The following is a 26,615-nucleotide window of genomic DNA, read 5'->3' as shown; positions in this document are numbered from 1 at the left end:
CAACATAAAGTCCCTAGCAAAAAAAAAAAGTACATGTAGCCACAAAGATTTGAATCAAGGGTGTAGAAGTAAAAGACTGGTGGCTAACCATCTAATCTACAGAGAAGCTTATAAACTCAAAAGACTATACCGGTAATGTATACAATGTTACTATCTAGTTCCAGTGTATAAAAGTAATCAGTATCTGGTCATTATCATAGAGAAGGAATGAGGATAAATTCCTAAGGATCATCAATGTAAAAATTAAAATTGGATTGGCAGTACATCGAACACAACTTTGCGGAGTAGTTCTTTCAATAAGCAGTATATACTATCCTACTTATTCTTTCAGTGTACATTCTAAAGGTACCCATATATTCTTTAAAATACATGACATATTGGACACTATCCTCCAAACACTTAAACCTGATTCATCAAACTACAGAAGCTTAGAAATTTTGTGAAAGTGGAAACAATTCAACATATAGTTCTATCTCAAAAAATACAGCAAAGATGATGTTATTTCCCACGAGATTCTTCCTGACCATTACCATTCAAGCGGGAGTAAATACTCCCTTTGGCAAGACCTATTAAGGGACCTTTACGAAGTTCACTGTTTGGTCCTTTAGCATGGTACTTTCTTTCTCCCAAAAGTGATTTATTAGGACCTTTTGCCAAACTAACTCGCCCTCCACTATGTAGCAAGTCTGGATTTGGACCATTCCATGTAACATAGTCAGCTCTGAAACAAAACAAAAAAAACAAACAAATAAATCAACATAAAAAAATACCACTGGATACAATCTCTCAGCATTAAAAATAAATGTAGCATATTTCTCAGGAGAGAGAGAGATACCCTTGTATAAGGGTTACTGTGAAGATACACCCTTATAAGTAGTCTTTTCAAACAATATTTATTAATTAATTAAGGATGTCTATTTCAATTTATTTACGAGTACCCTAAAGAGGCAGCTAGCCATCCCTGAATGGAAACACTTTTATCATTTGCAATTTATCATACTATACGAGTGATGATTGGCTATTTGGAGAGAATCAATGGAAATACTGATGGCAATTTCTTCTGCTTCCAAACCACTAATCCAAAACTCAAAAAAACAATTCACGCAGAATACAGATACTACTCCTCGAGTGCCGAACAGCAGTCTAGTCACATCCCAATTTTGAAATGGAATGTTTTATTTCTCCCCCAGATGCTTAAAACACAGTTCATAGTGCCTCTTCTTTTCACTGTCATATTTACCTCTTCCGCTTGTGCATATCCTCCTTCAAACTTCACAGTTGGGTTGATAATGAAGCTGATGTTCTTTCAATCAACTACTATGACATCAGCATGCTTATGGGAATAATAATAATAATAATAATAATAATCGTATGGCCTCAGCTACCGTGTGCAGACATTTCAATTTGACGCCATCTGGCTGTCTGCTCGTCAATTTCGATGTTCCGTTTTACTCTAGGCCCCCACTAGATGGCAGACCGAGTAAACGAAACTCTCTTGGGTGTCTATGGCTGAGATTTAATGAATTTTGTCGGGTAAACACCAAATGTGTCACCAGAGATCTTTTACATGCCGACATTGTACGACATGGAGTGTTGAATGGACTTTTCTCCGCCCTTCAAAAATCCGACTACCTCTGCCGGGTTTGAACCCGCTATCTTGGGATCCGGAGGCCGACACTCTACCGCTGATCCACAGAGGCAGCTTGCTTATGGGAGCCTTCAGATGATTTCATCAACTACGAGGGTAATCCCAAAAATAAGGTCTCCTAGTTTTTTATAAATACAGAACTCTGTTCATATGGCTGTTTTTTTTTTTTTTTTGCTACGGGCTTTACGTCGCACCGACACAGATAGGTCTTATGGCGACAATGGGAGAGGAAAGGCCTAGGAGTTGGAAGGAAGCGGCCGTGGCCTTGATTAAGGTACAGCCCCAGCATTTGCCTGGTGTGAAAATGGGAAACCACGGAAAACCATCTTCAGGGCTGCCGATACTGGGATTCGAACCTACTATCTCCCGGATCATATGGCTGTTGGTCACAATATTGTGAAGAGTGTTTCCCGTGCTTGCATATAAACATGTGCACGCTGCGCTGAGGCACTCAGTCTTGGCTTGGCAGCCGTTGAGAATAGAGCTCCCGTTGGATGTTACCGCTAAGTGCAAAGTGCGCGCAGTTATTCGGTTTTTTAACTCAAAAGGTACTGGACCGATTGAAATCCATCGCCAATTGACGGAAGTGTATGGTGAGTCATGCATGGATGTCAAATATGTTCGTAAGTGGTGTAGAGAGTTTGCAGCTAGTCGGACTGAAATTCACGACAAATGAACAAATGAGCGGGAGACCGCCAATTTCTGTCGAGAAAGTCGTGAAGGTTGAGCAAATCACACATGAAGATCGCCGGATCACCCTGTATGATCTCTGCACTTTGATTCCTGAGGTTTCCTGAAGCACTGCTCACAATTTCCTAAACAGCATGGCGGCAAGCTGGTATGACATGGGCATACAACAACTGTCACAGCGTCTATAAAAATACATCGACCGAAATGGGGACTATGTAGAAAAATAGCTAAATGTTCAAGCTGTAAAATGATGTAAACCATTGTAGAAATAAACAGGTCTAGGTATTTATTTAATTTATTTTATTTTATTTATTTAATTTTGGGATTACCTTTGTACTTGAAATTAATTTGACTTTTTGAGATAACTAGCAAAATAACTTCAAACTCTGTGGTGTCTGTTGTTTCTTAAAAGATCCTCTAATTATTTTTTTCCTTCGAAAATATTTTGAAACATTAATTCAATAATGTCTACTCAAAATCATACTTAGCGAAGCAGTCTGCCCTTTACTGAGCTTATTCAACATGCATATGATAATTAAAAATGGCAAATAGTAAGATATATTTTCCAGTATATAAGAATGATAGCTCTCATAATTTTGTATTTCATTATATGGCAAAATATTGCAAACTAGCAGGCTGGGGCAGGCGCCAGATGTCCATGGAAAGGATTAGTACAGTATATTTCTGTAACAACGGAAGGATGCTGGAGCTATTGTTCTAGAGATATGATGTCGATGAGGCTATTTTGATGCCATAGGGAAAGCCACACCCAAGACAAAGGAAAAGACAAGGTCACTTGTAATAGTTCAATATTTTGTCACCCTGTGCTAGGCTAGATTATGGGAGGAATCATTACGATTGGTGCAAACAAGAAACAGAATAATTTTGTTGAAGCCAGAAAGATGTGCAAACTTAAGTCCAATGGCGTGAAAGCATCATGCCAAATTTTAAATACAATTGGACCAGAAGCTGATGGATGCCCTGAATGAGCATGATGGAAAGGCAAAGGACCCTGTAATAAAACAAGTCACATGAGCGAAGAGAGCATCTTGATTTTGTCGCTGGAGATTCAGAGTGTCTTTATTCCAGGACAGTTCGTCTTTTACCGTGTGAATGTTAGAACATCTTAACCAGGGAGTTTGTGAGTGAGTCTTTATTTGTGAGAGAGTGACTTAATGTCTTTATTTGTGAGAGAGTATCTATTTATTTATTTACAATGTTTATGCCCATATTGGAGCACCAAAATCAACCTTACACAATAAAATCTTCAAAAAATAAGTACTGAGAAATCAAAAGACTGTTTTAGGAGTCTAAACTTTGGCAAACGGTATATGTGTCCAAAAAATGCAATCCTCAATTTTCTCATTGTGTCAATAATTGATTCACTTTCCTTGTAAATTACTGAATTGGGTAAAAGTCTCTACTGGCCATCAACTTGATGTTTTTTTAATTAATAAGTCAGTCTAACCTAGTCAGCGTTCGGTGACAGACGTGCTGAGTGAGGTGCCGGTAGAACCGGTGTGGAGTGTGACCGGTGGGTCGAAAAGTAAGGCGGGAGGGAAGAGGAAGATGATTGGTGTGGATCAATATCGTGCAGCTATTGGAAGATGGCAGGGAAGATGGAAAAAGGAAACAGTTAGAAATAAAGGAGGTAAAGTGGAAACAAGAATGATGGGCAAGATGATACTGGTGACAGCGGTGATTATGGTAGTGTTAGCCATAGGAGGTGTGGAGGTGAACCCCGGCCCGATTTCCAGTGGCAACATGAACTGGGAAGACGTCGAGGTCATAAGAAGAGTGGTGAAAGAAGTGGTGGAAGAAGTATGTCCGTTTGAGCAGATTAAAAATATGATGAAAGAACAAATGAAGGAATTTGAACATATGAGGTGTTGGATACAGGGAAAAACAGACGAGACAATGAACAAAGTGGGAAAACAGCGAGAGAGAAATGATATCACTAGAGGCAAAAATAAAGGAGATGAAGGAAGAGGTGGTGAAGCTGAAACCAGAAATTGAAGACAGCAACCGAAAACGCAGGAAGAAATGCTTATTTATATATGGAGTGCCGGAAGACAAAGGGGAAGACAAAGTGCTGACAACCTACAAAGTTGTGGAAGTTATTCAGAAAATGATGAAAATTAACTTTAGTGAAGTTGATATTGATTATGTGGAAAGGATAGGTAAAAAACGGGGTGATAGGCCTATAAAACTGAAGTTGTTTTCCACCCTGATGGCGGAAGTAGTGATAAGAGGCGCAGATAATATACGTAACACAAAAATTTGGATTAAAAGGGACATGGGAAGAGAAGGGGTAAAGAATATAAACACCCTGAAAAAACATTTAGTTAGGGCTAAAATACAAGGGTTAAGAGCCTACATTAAGGGGCAACAGCTAGTAGTATCCAATGGACTATGGACCAGAGTGTGGACAGCGAAGAAATTACAGGAAATGGAAGAGAATAGGAAGAACGAAGGGGTAGTGGGGAAGAGAGTGGAAGAAAGGCAAGTCAGAGACAGTAAAGTGGGTGAAGACGGACCTGGAGATAAAGAAAGAACCAAAGAAAATAAGACACTGGACCAAAGCTCGCAGCAAGAAGAAATTAACTTGATAGAAGCTATTTACAAATCAATCGAAGAAGGAGGCAGAGAGGTAACAGCTGAGATGAGGAGGGAAATAAGGAAGGAAACCAGCGAGACCAGGGCATTATTTAAGGAGCAGAAGACGAAGGCCTGTGGGAGAGAAGAAAGGAAGATACAGGAAGTGATCGTGGGGGCGGAAACACAAGATGTGACAAGAGCACACAAAGGAAGTGAAATTATGGCTGGGAGACAGGAAGAAGAAGCAAGGGGTACCCTGGCGAAAGGGAGAAGTTTGAGCCTAAGGGAGATATGGGGTAAGAAGAACAAATTGGACGAAGGCATAGTGACAAGAAGCAAAAAAGGCAATTTGCAGTAGAAAGTAAATTGGTGTGCACATGAGAATTGCGGAGTCTGTGTGTTATTCGTAACTATGACAAGAGTGATTAAATAGCTAAATTCGTAGACGGTAAAGTGTGCAGTGAATGAGGAAGAGAGTGATTGTAAATTGGATAGGTGTTAAGGATAAAGCTAATATGTGGAGATGGTTGGTATATGAGCTGAGGGTCCAAGTTAATGGTGAGCGAATATGGTTTCAGTTAGTTAAGGTAGTGATTTGTCTGGATTCTAAAGATAATAAATATAGTGAGACAATAGAGTTCAAATAGTGGTCAACAGTAATGAAACGTAAGGTGAAAAATTGCACACCGGCACAACAGTGGAGGAAATACGAAGCCAGGTTTGCAACTTAAGTAGAGAACCAGAGAGGTCAGTGTTCAAGAAAGAATATGCTGAGTGCAAACCCTGCCGGAAGTGATATACTCTTTGTTTAAAGTGCAGATGCAAATCTGACACAACATCGTACTCTACATAGCAATATGTTACCAGTTTAGCTTCTCATTGCCATACTGTCATACTGTCTTGTTTAAAGTGCAGATGCAAATCTGACACAACATCGTACTCTACATAGCAATATGTTACCAGTTAGTTTTTCATTGCCATACTGCCATACTGTCTTATACTAGGGACAACAGACCATTCTGCCTCGTTGCCATTTGATTATTATTATTTATATCAATATGGCTTTTTTCCTTGCTTTGGTGTCAGATATGTTTATTTTACAGGAATTATTATATGTCTATGTTAGATTAAGCTGCCTAGGTTGGGCATTATTATTTTTCTCCTCAGTAGATCAATAAGGCTTCAATGCTGTAGATCGGAGGAAAAAATAAAGTCATTTACTTTACTATTAATAAGTGTCCGGAGAATTCTTCTATCCATTTTCTGCAGTTTGTCTGTTGTTGCTTGGGTATTTAGTTTGAATAATGTTTCTGTTGCATACATTGACATTGTTTTTGGTTTGATGACGCAGTTATAATGGTGAAATTTAGCATTAATTGAAAGAGACTGTTTTTTGTAACTCGGCCATGTAATTTGTTGTGATCGTCTCAGTTTTAGAGTTCTATTATCTATGGAGGATTTTTCATTATCATTTCAAGTGATAATTTCACCAAGATATTTAAATTTATTTACAACTTTAATTTACTGAGTATTATTTAATATAATATGTGGATGGCATCATTTTTGTTTTCTCAAAAGATATTTTCAACCCAACCTTCGCTACTAATCTTCCTAGTACCTCTACTTGAAAATTTGCTTCTTCTATACTATTTGCTAATAGCGCCAGATCATCAGCAAATGCAAGACTATTTAATCAAATATTTCTTCCAATCTTAACAGTCGGAGGACATACCTTACTCCATTCACACATAATTTTTAGCAGCACACAATTAAACATCAATGGGGATAATCCATCTCCCTGTCGAAGACCAGTATGAATTTCAAATGGTTCAGAGATTTCATTTCTGAACCTAACTTTAGACTTTGTGTTTCTCAGAGTGACTGCAATAAGGTTAACAAGTTTCTGATATAGACCAAATTCAGGAAGGATTTGTAGTAATGATTCACAATGGATAGTATCGTAAGCCTTTTGAAAATCAACGAAGTGATCACTAAATTTTTGCTCCTAATGTGTTGATGTTTTATGATATTTTTGAGACTGATAATTTGACAACTTTGCCCAGGATGAAAACCATCCTAACATTCACCCAATTCACTATCAAGCTGGTCACAGATTCTGGTCAGGTTCTTAGAGAAAATAGCAAAAAAATTTCCCGATAGTTACTAGGATAAGATCTATCACCTTTTATATGGATTGGGGGTATAACTGCAACATTCCATTCTTCAGGCAATTTTTCTGTATTCTAAATGTCTATGAGATGTTTATGTAGATTCTGAACAGTCTGTATATTTGCATTCTTCCAAACTTCTGTTACTAGTTGATTTTCTCCTGCTGCTTTAACATTTTTCAGTGAATCAATAGCTGCACTTACTTCATCATAAACTGGTGGTATGATCTTCTCCAAAGGTGTTTTATTTCTGGGAACTGTATATTAAATTCAAAATATTTTTCAGGTTCATCACTATTAATTAATGTTTTGAAGTATTCAGCCAAAATTATTGCATTGTCATATTAATTATGGGCCACCTTTTCGTTCTTATCTTTCATCAGAAGAGTAGGGAGTGTATAATTTTTTTGGTATTGTTTAAATGTCCTATAATAGTCTCTTGTTTTATTTCGATTTAAAGCTTCATCAACAGACTTTAATGTTTCCTTCTGATAATTTAACTCTCCTGATTTCTTTAGCGATTAATCGTCTAGCATTGATTAGTTCTTAACTAGAGCTTATTGTTTTTTGTTCTTGATCATTCAACCAGGCTTTATGCTGGCATAATATTGCTGTATCACACTCTTCATTCCACCAAGCATGTTTTTTTTTTTTAATGGAAGCAACTTCCTCTGCTATGGCTTTTAGTTTGTTAATAGTGGTTCCCAAGCTATCACTTAAAAGTGTTGTGGATTTCTCAAAGTATGTTCAATTATTTATGACTGAACTAGGATCATACAATCTTTTCCTATTACGATTATGCAGTTTATTTTTCCTTTTAAGAGTTAATTTAAATTTAATCTTGGAGATGTAATGGCCTGAATCAACATCGACACCACACAGAACCTTAACATTACAAATTTCTGTATGAAATTTGTGATCCATGGCCACATCATCTATTTGGGATTCACCCAATTTAAAATTTGGACTTTTCCAAGTCATTAATTTATGCAGTTTTCTTTTAAACCTTGTTACTTCTAAAATTAGTACATGATTAATACAAAATTCAATTTAACCATTTACCATTCTTGTTCATTAATTTATGTGCTGGCTATCGTTCCACCACAACAAGAAATTTTCTCTCACGTCCAATCTTTGCATTAAAATCTCCTTGGAGATTGGAGATTTTAATGTTAGTATCAGGCACATTCATTACCAATTAATCAAGTTCATGCCAAAATTGATCTGTTCCCTCTTTGTCAGTTCTGTTCACTTTCATATCCGCTACAAAGAACATGTTAATGCAGCTAAATACAAAAGATCTTCCCTATGAGTGAACACATGAAAGATTACAATCACTCATTCTCCACCATAGATAAAGATCTAAATATCCTACATATAATCAAAAAGGGAACCTTAACATTTTTGAAAACATTTACATAAATATCGATCAAAAATCAAATCCCATCCATAATCTTAATGAAATCCAAGAAAAAACGAGCATCCTGGTTGACACAATAATCGAGAAAGATTTTAAGCAAAGCTCAATCAAATCTATCACAACACGCATTACTGGTCCGTCCTCCCATACTTCCACTCACTCTCCCTCCCCTCATCCGCCGTTTCTCCCACCCAACGCAACATCGGAATGGTTGCCAGTCAGTGTGGAGGTCAACATCAACCCAACCTGATCTACACAAGCATAGGGCCGGAGGAAAAAGGATGTGAGTAATATTTTGCGACTCCTAATACTATCTTTAACCTCTACCTCATTTTTTCATTCTCATACTCGGCTTTTTATTTCCACTTTCAGATCCTGGCTATACTTCTGTTCTCTGTGATGCAATACAATGGATCTTTTATAAACTTCACTCCGTTTTCCAGAAATAAGACAGATTAAAACAACATCTAACTGTCTTCACTAGTTTTTTAAGTATTTCATCTAGCCAAGTAATATTGTACTAAATATGCTTGAACCCGCACTATCAACTTATTTTGTCCAAGTTTGAATCCATGTACATTTTTAACAGTTTTCCATTGTACTTGTTGAATATATTTTTAATAATGAAGCTATGTACATTTTAACGTAAACTCCCATTGCATTTGTTGACTGTATTTTATCTCGGATTTTTACGTATCGCTGTTTCTGTCATATGTCTTTCTTCTTTGTTATTTTGCTGATGATGACCTCTAAGCCAGGTCAAAACATGTCCAAGGTATTTTAAATAACTATGTAACTTTTAAAAAGACTATTTAATAAATGTCAGAAATGTATTGAATAGGTGGACCTAATATAATTGAATTCTATCAGAATTTTGTCTTAGAAAGGTGAAGAAGGTGTAGGCGAGACTGGTTAGCAGTAAACTGATAACATTCCTAACATTTTTTCATCCTTTCTATTTTGACAACTTATTACTTGTGAAACCTGTCACCTTTGAACTTCACTTAACCACAAAATATTATATCATGTCATTTCTTGGTTAAGATATGACTTAGCGAGGAAATATGGTAAAATATGCATTTATACGGTCAATAAAAACCATGCTGTCATGTTCACAACAGCTAGAAATGTGTTTTCTTTTAGTTTTTACAAACACATTTCTATAAAAGGATAAAAATTTAACATGTCATAGAAATCTGAGATCTAGTGACTACAATGATAATGGTTTGCCTGAAGCAGTGGGATTTCAGGGGTTTAGATTTGTTGGTTGGAGGGCAAGAAAATATAGATCTGGAAGAGCTGAGCTTCATAAGGGGGAAAAAATGTGGAGTTCGTCCTTGTATTTTCATGTTTTTCCCTCTCTCTCTTCTCACCCTGGCCTGCTGTTTTGTTTGTCTTAGTTCTTGTTTTTAGCTTTCCATGTTAGATTTTATATCATAGACAGTGTGTAGCTTGAAGTACATAGCCTGAAAATGTCATCAAGATGTGGTTTTATCTTCAATGGTAGTGCCTGAGTATCTCATGTTTTCTCACAGTCAGATTGCTAATATTCTTCATATAAAGGAGGTAACTTTGGAGTATAAGCTTGCCTCAATATGCCAAAGTACTCTATTACTTACAATAATAATTCATCATTTGGTCCTTTGTGAAGAGAAGGATCTGGTCCGCCTGTCTTGATAACATATGGAGATTTGTATTCCTTATCCTCTGTGGTGCTTGTTCCACGAGATACCCTAAAAATATGCAAAGAATTTATGTTTAGTAACAGAAAAGCTTAGAATAGATTTTATTTCCAAGTAATTTGATAACAGAGCCCATAAACAAAGGTCAGAACCAATAACAAAAGCATAGTGTACCTATTAGTAGCATCTCCTGAATGAAACAGCCTTATGGGAGAAAATGTAGGAGACATTAAATTTCTAATTCTATATTGGCGTGGTAATGGTAGTAGTATTAAACAGTACTTGATTAAAACTGTAATTGACTGCTGCTGCCAATCCTTAAAGTAGAAATAAACAGGCATAAATGGATTATTTTTGTGTGCCAATGACTTCGATGTTAGGCACCATAAAACATCAACATCACGGCTACAGCACTGCAAAGTAGAAAGAAACCCCCTTCTTTCTCCACTGCTTTTCTCAAATCCTAATGGGGTCCTGGGTGCGAACTGTGCCGTACATATGAACTTGGTCCTATGTTTCGAACTGTCAATGGAGAGATAGCACGGAATTATAATTAGTAGACGAATAAGCTTGAAAGGAATTTTAAGTACTAAAGACCATAATACACCATAATACAACCTGTGTCTGAAAAGTTTGGTGAATGGTCGTCTAGGTTGTACACCGTGCTAGTTCGGACTATGCGCATAGGGCATTGCACGACATGGCACCAAGTGCTCCCTATCAGTAAACTCAACACAGTTAAACAGAGTTGAACGCTGCAACACATCGCATGGAGTCAGTGTGAGAACTCGTGTCATTGCACAATGGAGTGCAAAACGGAGCAACGCGTTAACATGAAGTTTTGCTTCCACCTAGTCAAAACGGCAACAGAAACACACGCAATTTTAGTGCAAGTTTACCACACTCAAGCAGTGAGTAAAAAGTACATTTTTGACTGGTTTAAATGCTTTGGAGATGGAAAGGAAAGTGTTGAGATTTGTGGATTTGTGCCCGATTTGTACCGCACAACCTGACAGACGAGCAGAAGCAAATGCAGATGGAAGCGTCGGGAGATTTCATTGACGTTTGTGACCAAAAACCGGAAGTGTTGAAAACCATCATTACAGGAGATGAGTTGTGGTGCTACCAGTATGATACGGAGACCAAGAGACAGTCAACGGCGTCGTGTTCAGCGTCTTCTCCACCTCCCAAGAAAAGTCAGCGCACAAAGTCCAAGATTAAGGCAATGCTGATCGCCTTTTTCGACAGGAATGGTGTCATTCACCATGAATTTGTACCACAGGGTACACCTGTCAACGCGGACTTCTACAAGAGAATTTTGAAACGGCTACTGCAACGCATCAGTCGGGTTTGGCCTGAACTGTACCGGAGTGGACAGTGGAAGCTCCACCATGACAATGCCTGTCCGTACACTGTGATCCACGTGACCCAGGTTCTCATTGAACGCCAGGTGACTGTTCTTCCACAACCCTCCGTATTCTCCAGATTTGGCGCTGGCAGATTTTCTTTTTTGTTCCCCCATCTTAAATTAGGCCTGAAAGGCCACCGGTTCGACAGAGTAGCAGGTATCCAACAACGCGTGACAAGGGTTCTCCGGGAGATTCCAAAAGAAGTGTGTGCTGCCAGCTTCCAGCAGCTTTACAGTCGATGTCAAAAGTGTGTTGTAGCTAATGGAGATTACTTTGAAGGCCAGTAAAGGAGTTTTGTGTGTAACTTACAACGTAAGACAACGTCTTTATTTCATGAGACCTTTCACCAAACTTTTCAGACACAGGTTGTATGAAGATAAAGTTGGAATTCAAGAGGAATAATTGGGGCAAATATCTAATTAGGCAAGAGGAATTAAGTATGGAATAATTTATCAAGAGAGATGTTTGATAAATTTCCAACTTCTTTGAAGTCATTTAAGACAAGACTATTTAAACAACTGATAGGTAATGTGCCCCCTGGGCGAAGCCCTAAATTATATCAGTGGTGAATGAAACGGTGAAATGTGCAAATGGTACCCAGGTTGTAGACAAGTTCCTATACAAACAACTCATAGCAGCGACCTCTTTACAGGCTTTATTCATGGAGAAATGGCATTTTTATGACACATTCCTATCATCCCATCAGACTAGACCTTTCAGTTTAAAAGACACCAGTTCACTTTGAAATTCTGCTTTGCAATGGGTATAAGTAAGGCACAAGGGCAGCCTCTGGGAATGGCTGGCGTGAATTTGAGGAATGACTGTTTTTCCCAAGGATAGCTGTACACAGGCTGTTGGAGAGTGAGCACCATTCACAGCTTGGTAATTCTTCAGCCAGAAGGCAGAAGAGAAAATATTGTTTTAAGAGAGGTTCTATAAAATATAGTAGTGGGGTTTATAGTGGATGCTTTTGTAAAGGGAAAATGGGGTCATCAGTTCATGCAACATATAATTAAGAAAAATGAAGTCTTTAGACCCATTGTGAAAGGAGGGGATCAGCTTAAGAAAGAAAGGGGCCAAGTAAAAATAAATTACTCCCTTGATCATGATAATCTAATACCATAAGGGTTAAAAGTGAATAGGAGCTAACTAGTACAGGCCAATAGTAAAAATGCAAGAGAGAGCTTGGTTCAAGTAGAAGCAAAGCTCAACCTATACAGGAGCCTCATGACAGTTGCACACATCTCACAAATTTTGTCCTCCTGATATATCCCTTTACTGCCTCTTATGAAAGGTAGACAATACATAGTGTGTACTCTACTGGTTCTATTCTAGTGGGTCTCCAAAATTTAAAACTTGCAAAAAAATCTTCAGTTTAAAACCACAGTGAAGCATGGGTACATTGATGTAGAGAACATTTCCAACAGGTTTTTCTTCTTCTTCTTCTATCTTTTGGTCAGAAGTACTTTCTATAAATGTTGACTATGATGTGAGAGGTGTAGTGGGCCAGTTTACCAATCCCTGTCAGAACCTCTGACACTGCTTAAGCTTCTCCATCAATTACTACAAAAATTAAATTAATTAAATAAATTGAAAACTTACCTTGAAACATCCTTTTTCCCTTTGGATCTCTTTGAGAGTCCTTTCTCAGGTTTCTCAGAAGTACAAATCTTTCTGACAGGTGTTGAGAGAGCTACTAGTTCAGATTCTATCACAGAAGTCTGTTCTGATGTTGAAGGTTCTGATTCAGCAGTAGGTTTGACTTCTTTAGATTTACTGAAAATTTACCAACAAATATTATAATTCAATCACTGCTTTATAATTTTCTTGGACACAAAATATAGTGATTAAAAAAAATTAATCTACATACTGTTGGCCCTTTTTCTGTAAAATACAAGTTTCTGTCCCTTATTTTGCTTTTATCTTAGAGTAGAAAAAACATAATACACTGAGTTCATGAGAAAAGAGCTGAACATAATTCTACAAAACTCAGTATAGGGACGAGGATGCTTGTGAGGAGGATTAGAGATATTCATAGGCAGAAATTATTGGGGGAAAGTACACTGAGAAATTCGCTGAATGTTTTTATTAAAATAGAGGAGGTAGCAGAGATAAATATTAGATACGTTGACAGGTTAAAAAGGTATGGGATGATGTGGTGGTTTATAGGATTGCATAGGAATAAAGGATGGTTACAAGGGAGGGACAGGACAATGTGTATACTTTGCGGGGCAGTGAATGACGATTTTCACTTATTAAGTGACTGTGAAGTAACGAATAAGATAAGAAATAGATTACTGAGTGCCGAGCATCAGAAACTATTGGGAAGAGGGGATGAGCAGTCTATTTTAAGATGGATTATAAAGCAGTGGGAAAGCGGGGGCGAGTTGAACAGGTATCTATGTGCGGTAAAAGAGTCCTGTGAGAGCAGAATGAAAGAGGAAGAGTTAGAGGGTGGACAAGGGGGTACGTGTTTGGAATAGTGATGTACGTCTATGGGAAGCGTGTTTAATAATTGGATGATTTGCAATGGATGGAGATAGTATAATAAAATTAATGGGATGGGGAGTATTGAGTTGAGTACATAGTTAAATGGGTGGAGTCGGGTAAATGATATGTGATTTCATAAAGGTAGGGACTTTTTGTTTGTGATATGGCTGGTTGGAATGTAATTGCTGACTGTCATTGTTTTGGTATTGATCGGGAGTAGGTCAGGGAACAATGAATGTGACGCAAGTTGCTGAGCGCATAAGGACACGTGATGAGTTTGCTGGAACCATGAGTCGGTGACTGCTACAGCTAACTGTTATTATTTTTGTTATTATTTATTCCTATTATGATATTTTTATTTAAATATTATTATTCTTATTCTTATTATTATCATTTTATTATTATTAATATTATTATTGTTATTACTATTATTATTATTATTATTTTCAATAGACTTATTGCTTTTTGAACATGTATTGGGGCTGGAAGCATGTTTGTTCATAAATAAATAAATAAATAAATAAAATAAATAAATAAATAAATAAATAAATAAATAAATAAATAAATAAATAAATAAATAAATAAATAAATAAATAAATAAATACAAAACTCAGTATTTGAGATAAGGGAAAGAGAGACTGAGACTTAAGTGATAAATAATTAGATTACTACAGGGTGGACTGAAAATTTAAAGAAAGGTCATTTGCAATCTTTAACATCTTACATTATTTCTTGTATGACGTTTGTTTCAAAAATATTTAAATATTTTTGTTTCTAAGTACAAACTAAAACGATACTCTCTTCCTTCATACATGTTTCAGTATAGAAGTTGTTTAATTACCATTATCAAAAGTACTTTCTGTAAATAAACTGTGCTAGGGCTATGGAGCCAAGCTCTGCATTTGGGAGACATGTGGGTTCGAACCCCACCATCAGAAGTCCTGAGATTGGTTTTCTGTGGTTTCCCATTTTCACTTCCAGGTAAATTTCAAGACAGTTCCTATTCATGGCCAAAGCAGATTCCTTCCATGTCCTTAACCACTTTCATTCACCATTATTCATTTGCTTCCCTACTAAGGTAGGCATGAGGAAGGGTACCCAGCCATAAAAAATATGCCATTTAAAATTCATCTCATGTCATTCGTGACCCAATATCAAGAAACAAAGTGAAGCACGGGTACCTTGATACATGTAAATGTATGATATGAGTAGTGTAGTCCAGTTTACAAATCCTTGTCAGAAAATACTTATGATACTTGCTAATATTTAAAATTCTTTAATTTTGAAAAATCAATTTTCTGTAATATTATTTTTCAGACTTGTATGCCATGATCAAACTGGTTTAGCAGTTCCCAGTGTTTCTCCAGAAATTGCGTCCAGCAATCTCAAAGGTTCTTAAGGGGAACTACAAACCCATTTCAAACCCAGCCTGAAAGTCCAGAAATTAATTTTTTTCTATATCCATCAAATCGACAGTTGTGAAAGCCTAAATGGTTATTTCTATTAGATTGTTCAGCTCATGTATAGCACAAGATTATTTTTTGGTAAGGAGGCTTGCAATTCTCAGCGAAGTAGATAGCTGAGCCAAACATGTTACCATAATCATCATCCTCATTATCATTTCCCTTTATCCAGCTGTAGCCGGCTAGGGGCAAATATGGTTCCTCTCCACTTTCTTTGGTCTTTCCACAACTCCTTCTCTAACACTGTGTCCAGCCCAGGTTTCTTTCTACAATAATGCGTTGGATTGTATCCTTCCATCTCAATCGTGGTCGTCCAGGCCTCTCCTTCCTTACATTTGCATTTCCATCACCTTTTCTGGCGTTCTTTTGTCACTCATTCGCTTTACGTGCCCAAACCATCTTAATTGGCTTTTCTCTATTCTATCATTCATTTTTTCCACTCCAATTTCTTCCTGGATTTTCTTATTCCTTATTTTGTCTCTTCTACTCTTTTGTATCATACTTCTCAAGAACTTCATTTCGGATGCCTGTATTCGACTCTCATCCTTCCCTGTCAATGTCCAAGTTTCTGCTCCGTAAGTTGTTATAGGTACGTCATACATCCTGTACATATTTCATGGTAAGGAGGCTTGCAATTCTCAGCGAAGTAGACAGCTAAGCCAAACACGCCGCCGCCGCCGCCGCCGCCGCCGCCGCCGCCGCCGCCGCCACCGCCACCACCACCACCACCACCACCACTTCCCTTTATACAGCTGTAGCCGGGTAGGGGCAAATATGGTTCCTCTCCACTTTCTTCGGTCTTGCTTCCAATGGCACATCTTTGTCCCATAACATGTTTCTTACACTATGATAGAAACAACTTACAGCTTGAATCCTCTTACTAATCTCCGCATCCAGTCAAGCATTCTCCATTAATTCACTCCCCAGGTAATTGAACGTTTCCAGTACTTCCAGGGGCTTGTCTGCAAGTCTAATCTGACATTTCCCTTCTTTCTCCCCTCTAGTCATAACAAGCGTTTTACTCTTTTCTACACTTATTTTTAATCCACATTCTTCAATCTTCCCATTCACCGCATTCAACTGTTCTTGAACCTTACTGTCGTCTTCTCCCCAAATCGCAATATCGTCTGCAAATAACAACATGTTCATTTCTCTTTCTCCATATGCTGCTTTTGCTGTTCTTGTGATGTCATCCATTACTAATGTAATCAGGATTGGTGATAAAACACTTCCCTGTCTCAGCCCACTAGTTATTTTGAACCAACTTGTCCTGCCAACTTATGTTAAACATGTTACCATATCAAACAGAAATGTGTAAAAAAGCCACATTAGTATATTATTTGGCAGGACCCGGTCAACTTGAAGTGGGTGAGAGTTCATCATCATCATCATCATCATCATCATCATCATCATCATCATCAATGACCCACTCCAGTCGCCCGGGTGTGGTTAACAAGCCTCCTCCACTCCTTTCTGCTCCATCACTTCTGCCACATCCAATCCAGCTTCTCTAATGTCCTTCCAAATCTGATCCATCCACCTTCTTCTCGGTCTTCGAACTGGTCTCTTTCCCTTAACTTCTCTTTCCAATTCCCTTCTTGCTACCCGTTCCTTTTCCATTCTTTTTATATGTCCAAACCATCTCAATCTTGCTTTCTGTATCTTCTGTACTAACGGTTCTATATTTAGCTCTTCTGATTTTAATATTTTGGATTCTATCTCTTCTTGTCTTTTTAACTAATGTTCTTAAAAATTTCATTTCTACTGCTTGGATCTTACTATCTTGTCTCTTACTAGTTACCAGCGTTTCTAGTCCATATGTTACAAATGGTATGAAATACTGTTTATATAATGTTATTTTCATTCTCTTGGGTACTTTGTCATCCCATAAAAGCTCTCTGACTATATGATAAAATGTTGTACCTTTACTTAGTCTCTTATTAATTTCAGTGTTGATTTCATTACTTCCATTAATAATGCTACCCAGGTATGAAAACTGTTCTACATTCTCTAACCATTCTCCATCTATGTTCACTTGGCTTCTCTTTTTCTCTTTTCCACAGTGCATGACTACAGTTTTCTTTTTACTAATTACCATTCCAAACTCCTTCAGGTTTTCATTCCAAATGTCTAGTCTCCTTTGTACTTCCTTTTCTCCTTTTCCCCAAATCACCAAATCATCTGCAAATACTAAAGCATTCACTTCATCACTATTGATACTCTGTTTTACATATTTTATGATTTCATCCATCAATATAATAAACAATAATGGCGACAGTGCACTTCCTTGCTTGAGATCTTCTTTTTTGCATAAAATGTTTCAGAGTCACAACTCCCCACTTGTACACTGCTTTTACTCTCATGATACAACATTTTTATCAATTAATGATTTTGGTACATTCATTTTCAGTAGGCATTTCCATACATATTTTCTCTTAACTGTATCATAAGCTGTTTCCAAATCCAAAAATACGAATATTTATTCCTTGTTCTTTTCCAGATGTTTTTCCATTATCGTTCGCACTGTAAATATTAAGTCTATTGTTGCTCTATTCAGTCTAAAGCCATATTGTTCTTCCTCTAACTGTGGTTCTATTATATCTCTCAGTCTTTTTTTTTTTTTTCTATGACTTTCTCCATTATTTTTAGCCCATGTGATAATAGGGTTTCAAATTTTCACATTTCTTCCTATTTTCTTTTTTGAACAGTGGTACAATGCTTTCTTGTTGCCAATCTTCAGGTATCCTTTAATCCTTCCATATGGCATTGAGGGCTCTGTATAGCCACTGTAGTGAGGGTTACTGGTATTAATTGAACGGTGCCAGTTAAATCCAAAAGTTCAGGACACATGTTTGGCTTCCTTCAATGTGGGAAGTGCACAGCACCAGCATTTGCCTAGTGTGAAAATTAGAAACCATAGAAAGCCATCTTTAGGGTTGCTGGAAGTGGAATTGGAACCCACCATCTCTTGAATGCAAGCCACCAGCTCCATGGATCGGCCTGTATATATGCAGTTCTTTCTGTACAGGGTGGGTGAAATGAAACTAGATACTGAAAAAGTATAATAAATTCTCAATTTGTAATGATAATTTATTGAAATTACAATAATGTTATGTGTACATTGTTACTTGGAAATTCAAAATTCATTATAGACACCTGGGGCATTTACTAGTTTCCTTAAATGGATAGGAATGGAATCAACAGTCTTGTGGAGGAAGCCATGTGGGATACTGGTGATAACACCGCAAATTCATGCTTCAATTTTCCAGCGTGTGAGGTTTTGTCCAGCAGACTTCATACTTTGCCTAACCTCAAAGGAAAAAAATCACAGGGTGAGAGGTCTGGACTTCTTGCAGACCATGAGAGGTCCATGTCATTCCAGTCAACATACAACCATATTCGCACGACATTCGAAAAATGAGCAGGAGCATCATTCTACATGAAAATAATGTCGTTGATGTTTTCCCATCCAGACAGGGAATATGGCCTCATCACTCCAGAGAACATTTTGAAACAGTCGAGACCAGTCCTCGTGCCAACCCAGCTTCGACTCTTCATACTCCATTTAGCAGTCGCAGTCTTCTGGTGTCAGCTGTTGCATGTGACGGGGTTTTAACAGGCATAAATACAATTCTTCCTTTAATATCTTCTGTATTGGGTACCGTGTGAAGCTGCTTTCGCAAGCTGCCTGACGTCTTGATTTAGCCAGGCTGCAACAGAACATTTCTCTCACATTCATCACTTTTCTCCTCTGTGTGGGATATGGATGGACGACCACTTTCCTTGTCATGATCATGGTCAGTAGCTTCAAGTGACAATTCTTTACTGCCTCTGTATGGATTGTAGCATTCTTTCCCTTCAACAAACACTATCATTTCTCAACAAGAACAATGAAATTCCACATTTCATAGTGTGCAGCAATCTCCACTCCCTCCATTACAGACAAATGATCAGCCATCTTTTTTATTGTTGTGCGTACCTTTCACTCCGGGCCAGGGTCTGTACTTCTGATGGGTAAAAGTGCAAATCCTGTTTAATGACATTCATGTACACATTATTTTCATTATGATTCCATTGATATTAAAAATTCTGCAGCCACTAATTAACACCTAGTTAATTTTTGCCAACAATTGATATACCATACTTACAACATAATTTTCCTACTCTTCATTTTGAAGTGGAAATTTGGGGGAAAATAATAATTTGTGTAAATTTTTTTCTTCAAATTTGCTTTAAGTCACACCAACATAGATGGATCTTATTGTGACAATGGGATAGGAAAGGGCTAGGAGTGGGAAGGAAGCAGCCATGGCCTTCATTACAGTACAGTCCCAGCATCTGTCTGGTGTGAAAATGGGAAACCACAGAAAACCATCTTCAGGGCTGCCGACAGTGGGGTTCAAACCCACTGTCTCCTGAATGCCCTAACTGCACAGCCAACTTGCTCAGTTTTGAGTAATTTTCACACCATGAGTGAATGTTTTCCAATATGTTATCTATTTCTTTATTGCAAAATATGAGGGACATGAAAACATTTTTAAACCTGATGTGCCCATTCAATAACACAAAAAATATGATGTGGCTAGACGCTTTGGAATTTGTCACATAATATTGAAATACAAAGCCATCCTCAAGGTCAAAACAAATCTATTGTGTGCACATGTGAATGTGAGTAAAAGTGCTCTCCAATCCACTTGTTGAAACAGCCAGTTAAATTTCATTTTTTAAACTGTGAATGTGTTAAACTTTATTGTTTAAAGTATAGTGTGAAGTGCCGTATAACAAAAATGACCCTAAAGGCTGTCAATAATAGGATTTGAAAAGCATATGTTGCATTTACAAGCTTGCTTGGAAGAAGCCATGACTACTACTACCAACAGTGCCGCCAACCAGAAGGATGTGCTGCCTGCCCTCAGCTCAGAGTTTCAAGATTCTCTGCAGAGCTGAATATTTTAAATTTTTTATGCTATTTGCTTCACATCGCACTGACACAGATAGGTCTTATGGCGACGATGGGATAGGAAAGGCCTAGGAAGGGGAAAGAAGCAGCCATGGCCTTAATTAAGGTACAGCCCCAGCATTAGCCTGGTGTGAAAATGGGAAACCATGGAAAACCATCTTCAGGGCTGCCGACAGTGGGGTTCAAACCCACTATCTTCCGGATGCAAGCTCACAGTCGTGCGCCTCTAACCGCACGGCCAACTTGACCGGTCTGAATGATATCAAAAGGAATGTCAGAAATTGAAGATCAAATTTTTAGGCAAGATGATCAGACTGATGAGGTCCCCTACTTCATGGAGTGAGTGAAAGTCTGGATGAGGATGTGTATGAAAAAGCTCTGCTACAATAAAACAGGAATTCTGTATAGAGCTCAGCAAGGATAGCATAGACTGATACCATATATATATTTATTTATTTATTTATTTATTTATTTATTTATTTATTTATTTATTTATTTATTTATGCCTGTACAAGAAGTGAAGTTAAGACTCTTGGCTGTCTCTTAGAGTTAAGCATATTTTTCTATAAGTTAAATTGTTTATTCTTACAAATTATTATTGTTTTTTTTTTTTTGCTAGTTGCTTTACGTCGCACCAACACAGATAGGTCTTATGGCGACGATGGGATAGGAAAGGCCTAGGAGTTGGAAGGAAGCGGCCATGGCCTTAATCAAGGTACATCCCCAGTATTTGCCTGGTGTGAAAATGGGAAACCACGGAAATTCATCTTCAGGGCTGCTGACAGTGGGATTCGAACCCCTATCTCCCGGATTAAGATGATGATTACGACAATGATGATGATGGTATTGGAGAGGGGGCTTTTGATATACAGCATGCAGTGAAGAAAGGGGAATATGTGATAATAAACTGACAAAATTCTGCACATAACCAGATGACAGTGCGTAATAATAATAATAATAATAATAATAATAATAATAATAATAATAATAATAATAATAATAATAATTTTAATAATAATAATAATAATAATAATAATAATAATAATAATAATAATAATAATAATAATAATAATAATAATTTTAATAATAATAATAATAATAATAATAATAATAATAATAATAATAATAATAATAATAATAATAATAATAATAATAATAATAACAATAACATACATACATTATCATTATAGACTGTTATGCCTTTCAGCGTTCAGTCTGCAAGCCTCTGAGAATTTACTAAACGTCGCCACAATCCTCGATTTGCAACTACTGCTGTGGCCTCATTTAGTTCTATACCTCTTATCTTTAAATCGTTAGAAACCGAGTCTAACCATCGTCGTCTTGGTCTCCTCTTACCCTCCACAGCAGAGTCCATTATTCTCCTAGGTAACCTATCCTCATCCATTCGCCTCACATGACCCCACCACCGAAGCCGGTTTATGCGTACAGCTTCATCCATCGAGTTCATTCCTAAATTAGCCTTTATCTACTCATTCCGAGTACCCTCCTGCAATTGTTCCCACCTGTTTGTACCAGCAATCATTCTTGCTACTTTCATGTCTGTTACTTCTAACTTATGAATAAGATATCCTGAGTCCACCCAGCTTTCGCTCCCGTAAAGCTAAGTTGGTCTGAAAACAGACCGATGTAAAGATAGTTTCGTCTGGAAGCTGACTTCCTTCTTACAGAATACTGTTGATCGCAACTGCGAGCTCACTGAATTAGCTTTACTACACCTTGATTTAATCTCACCTACTATATTACCATCCTGGGAGAACACACAACCTAAATACTTGAAATTATCGACCTGTTCTAGCTTTGTATCACCAATCTGACATTCAATTCTGTTGAATTTCTTACCTACTGACATCAATTTAGTCTTCGAGAGGCTAATTTTCATACCATACTCATTACACCTATTTTCAAGTTCCAAGATATTAGACTGTAGGCTTTCGGCACAGTCTGCCATTAAAACCAAGTCGTCAGCATAGGTCAGACTGCTTACTACATTTCCACCTAACTGAATCCCTCCCTGCCATTTTATACCTTTCAGCAGATGATCCATGTAAACTACAAACAGCAAAGGTGAAAGATTACAGCCTTGTCTAACCCCTGTAAGTACCCTGAGCCAAGAACTCATTCTACCATCAATTCTCACCGAAGCCCAATTGTCAACATAAATACCTTTGACTGATTTTAATAATCTACCTTTAATTCCATAGTCCCCCAGTATGGCGAACATCTTTTCCCTCGGTACCCTGTCATATGCTTTCTCTAGATCTACGAAACATAAACACAACTGCCTATTCCTCTCGTAGCATTTTTCAATTACCTGGCGCATACTGAAAATCTGATCCTGACAGCCTCTCTGTGGTCTGAAACCACACTGATTTTCATCCAACTTCCTCTCAACGACTGATCGCACCCTCCCTTCCAAGATGCCAGTGAATACTTTGCCTGGTATACTAATCAATGAGATACCTCGATAATTGCTGCAATCCTTCCTGTTCCCTTGCTTATAGATAGGTGCAATTACTGCTTTTGTCCAATCTGCAGGTACCTTATCAACACTCCACGCTAATTTTACTACTCTATGAAGCCATTTCATCCCTGCCTTCCCACTATACTTCACCATTTCAGGTCTAATTTCATCTATTCCTGCTGCCTTATGACAATGGAGTTTATTTACCATCCTTTCCACTTCCTCAAGCATAATTTCACCAACATCATTTCCCTCCTCCCCATGACTGTTTGCAGCACCACCAGGATGATTTCCTTTTACATTGAGAAGACGTTCAAAATATTTCCTCCACCTCTCCAGTGTTTCCCTGGGATCTATTATGAGTTCACCTGAATTACTCAAAACACTGTCATTTCCTTTTTCCCTCCCTTCCTAAGATTCTTTAATACTGTCCAGAAAGGTTTCCCTGCTGCTTGACCTAGGCTATCCAGGTTATTACCAAAATCTTCCCATGACTTCTTTTTGGATTCAACAACTATTTGTTTCGCTCTGTTTCTTTCATCTACGTACAAATCTCTGTCTGTCTCGGCCCTTGTTTGGAGCCATTTCTGATAAGCCTTCTTTTTACGTTTACAGGCTGCTCTCACTTCATCATTCCACCAAGATGTTCGCCTTTTCCCATCTTTGCACACAGTTGTTCCTAGGCATTCGCTTGCTGTTTCTACTACAGCATCCCTGTATGCCACCCATTCACTTTCTATATCCTGAACCTGCTTACTGTCTACTGTTCGAAACTTCTCACTAATCATATCCATGTACTTCTGTCTAATTTCCTCGTTCTGGAGATTTTCTATCCTTATTCGTTTGCAGACAGATTTCACTTTCTCTACCCTAGGCCTAGAGATACTTAGTTCACTACAGATCAGATAGTGGTCTGTATCATCGAAAAGTCCGCAAAAAACTCGTACATTCCTAACAGATTTCCTGAATTCAAAGTCTATTAAGATATAGTCTATAATGGATCTTGTACCCCTAGCCTCCCATGTGTAGCGGTGAATAGCCTTATGCTTGAAGAATGTATTTGTAACAGCTAAACCCATACTAGCACAGAAGTCCAGCAAACGCTTCCCATTCCCATTAGCTTCCATATCTTCTCCACATTTACCAATCACCCTTTCGTATCCTTCAGTTCTATTCCCAACTCTCGCATTGAAATCGCCCATTAGCACTATTCTATCCTTGCTGTTGACTCTGAGCACGATGTCACTCAACGCTTCATAAAACTTATCAACTTCATCCTCATCTGCACCCTCACATGGTGAATACACGGACTTAATTCTTGTCCTAATTCCTCCAACTGACAAATCTACCCACATCATTCGCTCATTTACGTGCCTAACAGAAAGTATGTTGCGTGCAATGGTATTCCTGATAAAGAGCCCTACCCCAAACTCTGCCCTTCCTTTTCGAACGCCTGTCAAGTACACTTTATAATCTCCTATCTCTTCCTCATTATCTCCCCTTACCCGAATATCATTTACTCTTAGCACATCCAGATGCATCCTCTTTGCTGACTCAGCCAGTTCTACTTTCTTTCTTCCAAAAGCCCCATTAATATTGATAGCTCCCCATCGAATTCCATTTTGTTCGCCAAGTTGTTTCCAAGGAGTCCCTTGCCTGTCAAATGGGAGTGGGACTCCATTACTCCCATAGGTCCGAGGCATGCTTAAAATGTTCTGAGCTCGGTAAATTCATGAAGCAGGATGCTACCCTACTTGCACATAGTCCAAGTGAGGATCTCTCCTCTAACGGGTTATGGACCACCGGTGAATTGCATAGTCCTAGCCGCCTGAGCACAAGGAGGGCCACGACTCAGAATATGTCCGAGATGCCCACTCCCATTCCATAGCAACTTGTATCCCGACTTTCAGGACCACTTACTAGGCCACTCAGCCGTTGCCCATGGTTCACGAACTAGGACGTGACTACAGTAACCCACAAACATGAATAATAATAATAATAATAATAATAATAATAATAATAATAATAATAATAATAATAATGATAATGATAATAATAATAACAACAACAACAACAACAACAACAACAACAACAACAACAACAACAACAACAACAACAACAACAACAACAACAACAACAACAACAACAACAACAACAATAATAATAATAATAATAATAATAATAATAATAATAATAATAATAATAATAATAATAATAATAATAATAATAATAATAATAATAATAATAATAATAATAAGAAGCCAATGAATCAACTGAGCAAATCATAACTAATCAAAAAACAATATAAAACACATGATAGCACCTACATTGACAAATGTTAAATTATAACAAGTTAGAATGATGAGAGTAAGGTACGTCTGACCATAAAGTAAAATTCTTTATATCTGAGAAGGTAACCCAGTTGTTAAGTCTTGATACATAAGAAAATAGTCCAGCTTGAGACGACACACAATGAGCGCCGAAACTAGTCCCAATCTTGTATAAACATGTGATCTAACTCACATCAATAAAATCTCATTGAATTGAAAAGGTGGATCCTTAACATTTTCAATTTACTGTAATCCCAGTGCAATACGGAACATAATGAAGTTTCCAACTTTTAAAGTATTTATTAATTCAAATTTATGAGGAGAGAAAGAATGGATGATGTCCAATCTAATGAAAGATTGGATGCATGTTATATGGGGGAGACAACCAGGCCATCTGTTCAAACCATAGCAAGTCTCTTCCTGTTTTGGACAGCTTTCATGGCCATCTTGCTGACGACTGTTCAACAAGAATTGTTGAAGTTGACGTCAAATCTGGCCATCATTTCTGGTGATTTAACATCAATTCAGCAGCCACTTGATGTGAGCTTTAATAAGCCATTAAAGGACCGTATGTGTCAGATTTACATGGAATGAAAATAGAATCTCACGTGCTCACAAAAACTGGAAAAATCAAGAGGCCTTCCCCCTGGAGTTGATCTGTAAGTTGATTGGCCAGGTATAGGGGGGCTCATTACACATGACATCACTGTGAAGAGTTATAAGAAAACAGGAACTGCAAACAAGATGGATGGCATGGAAGATGACTGTTTCTGGAAGAAGAATGACAACAGTGATGACCCATCACAGGCAACTTCTGATGAAAATGACAAGTGACAAGACCCATTTTCTCCAAAATTAATAATCTGCTGATGGTAGGCAGATTCTAATAAGTATTCTATAGTTCATCAATTTGTTATTTCCCTCTTCAGGTCCTAACATTTCAGTGGATATAAGCACGTATTTAGGAAGTGGCACCGTCGTTATTAATATTAATTTATAATTTGTGTATCAGTTATTTGAACTTACTTCTATAACATTTTAAAATATAATAACTTCAGTAAGTTTTAGTTTTGCATTTTTTATTTTAGATTCAAAATTAAATTTGCATAATTTTACCTCCCCTATTTTTTGAGGCTAAAACATGCTGAAAAGCAGGAAAATTAAGCAAGTTACTATGGCATATTTTTACTATGTGAGAGAAAGTTTGAGGCAGAACACAGGAGCAATGAAAGAAAATATGGACTACACCAAAGAAAATATATGCCTAGTACCTTT

At 37.6% G+C, this 26,615-nt stretch overlaps 1 protein-coding gene across 2 annotated transcripts in view; it reads right to left on the bottom strand.

The window, feature by feature from the left end:
• Positions 1-288: 288 nt before the first annotated feature.
• The window catches only part of LOC136885302 (uncharacterized), a 97,891-nt gene continuing 71,564 nt past the window's right edge, over positions 289-26,615 (bottom strand). For both annotated transcript variants that reach the window (XM_067157815.2, XM_067157823.2), the window contains 3 exons: positions 13,218-13,391; positions 10,144-10,257; positions 289-721 (listed from right to left, as the gene is read on the bottom strand). In XM_067157815.2, the coding sequence (XP_067013916.2) occupies positions 499-721; positions 10,144-10,257; positions 13,218-13,391 (511 nt within the window). In that variant the 3' untranslated portion in view covers positions 289-498. The remainder of the gene's footprint in view (positions 722-10,143; positions 10,258-13,217; positions 13,392-26,615) is intronic.

Source organism: Anabrus simplex, chromosome 1, assembly GCF_040414725.1.
Source record: "Anabrus simplex isolate iqAnaSimp1 chromosome 1, ASM4041472v1, whole genome shotgun sequence".
Taxonomy (NCBI): Eukaryota; Metazoa; Arthropoda; class Insecta; order Orthoptera; family Tettigoniidae; genus Anabrus; species Anabrus simplex.
This window is presented reverse-complemented; position numbering and strand designations above follow the sequence as displayed.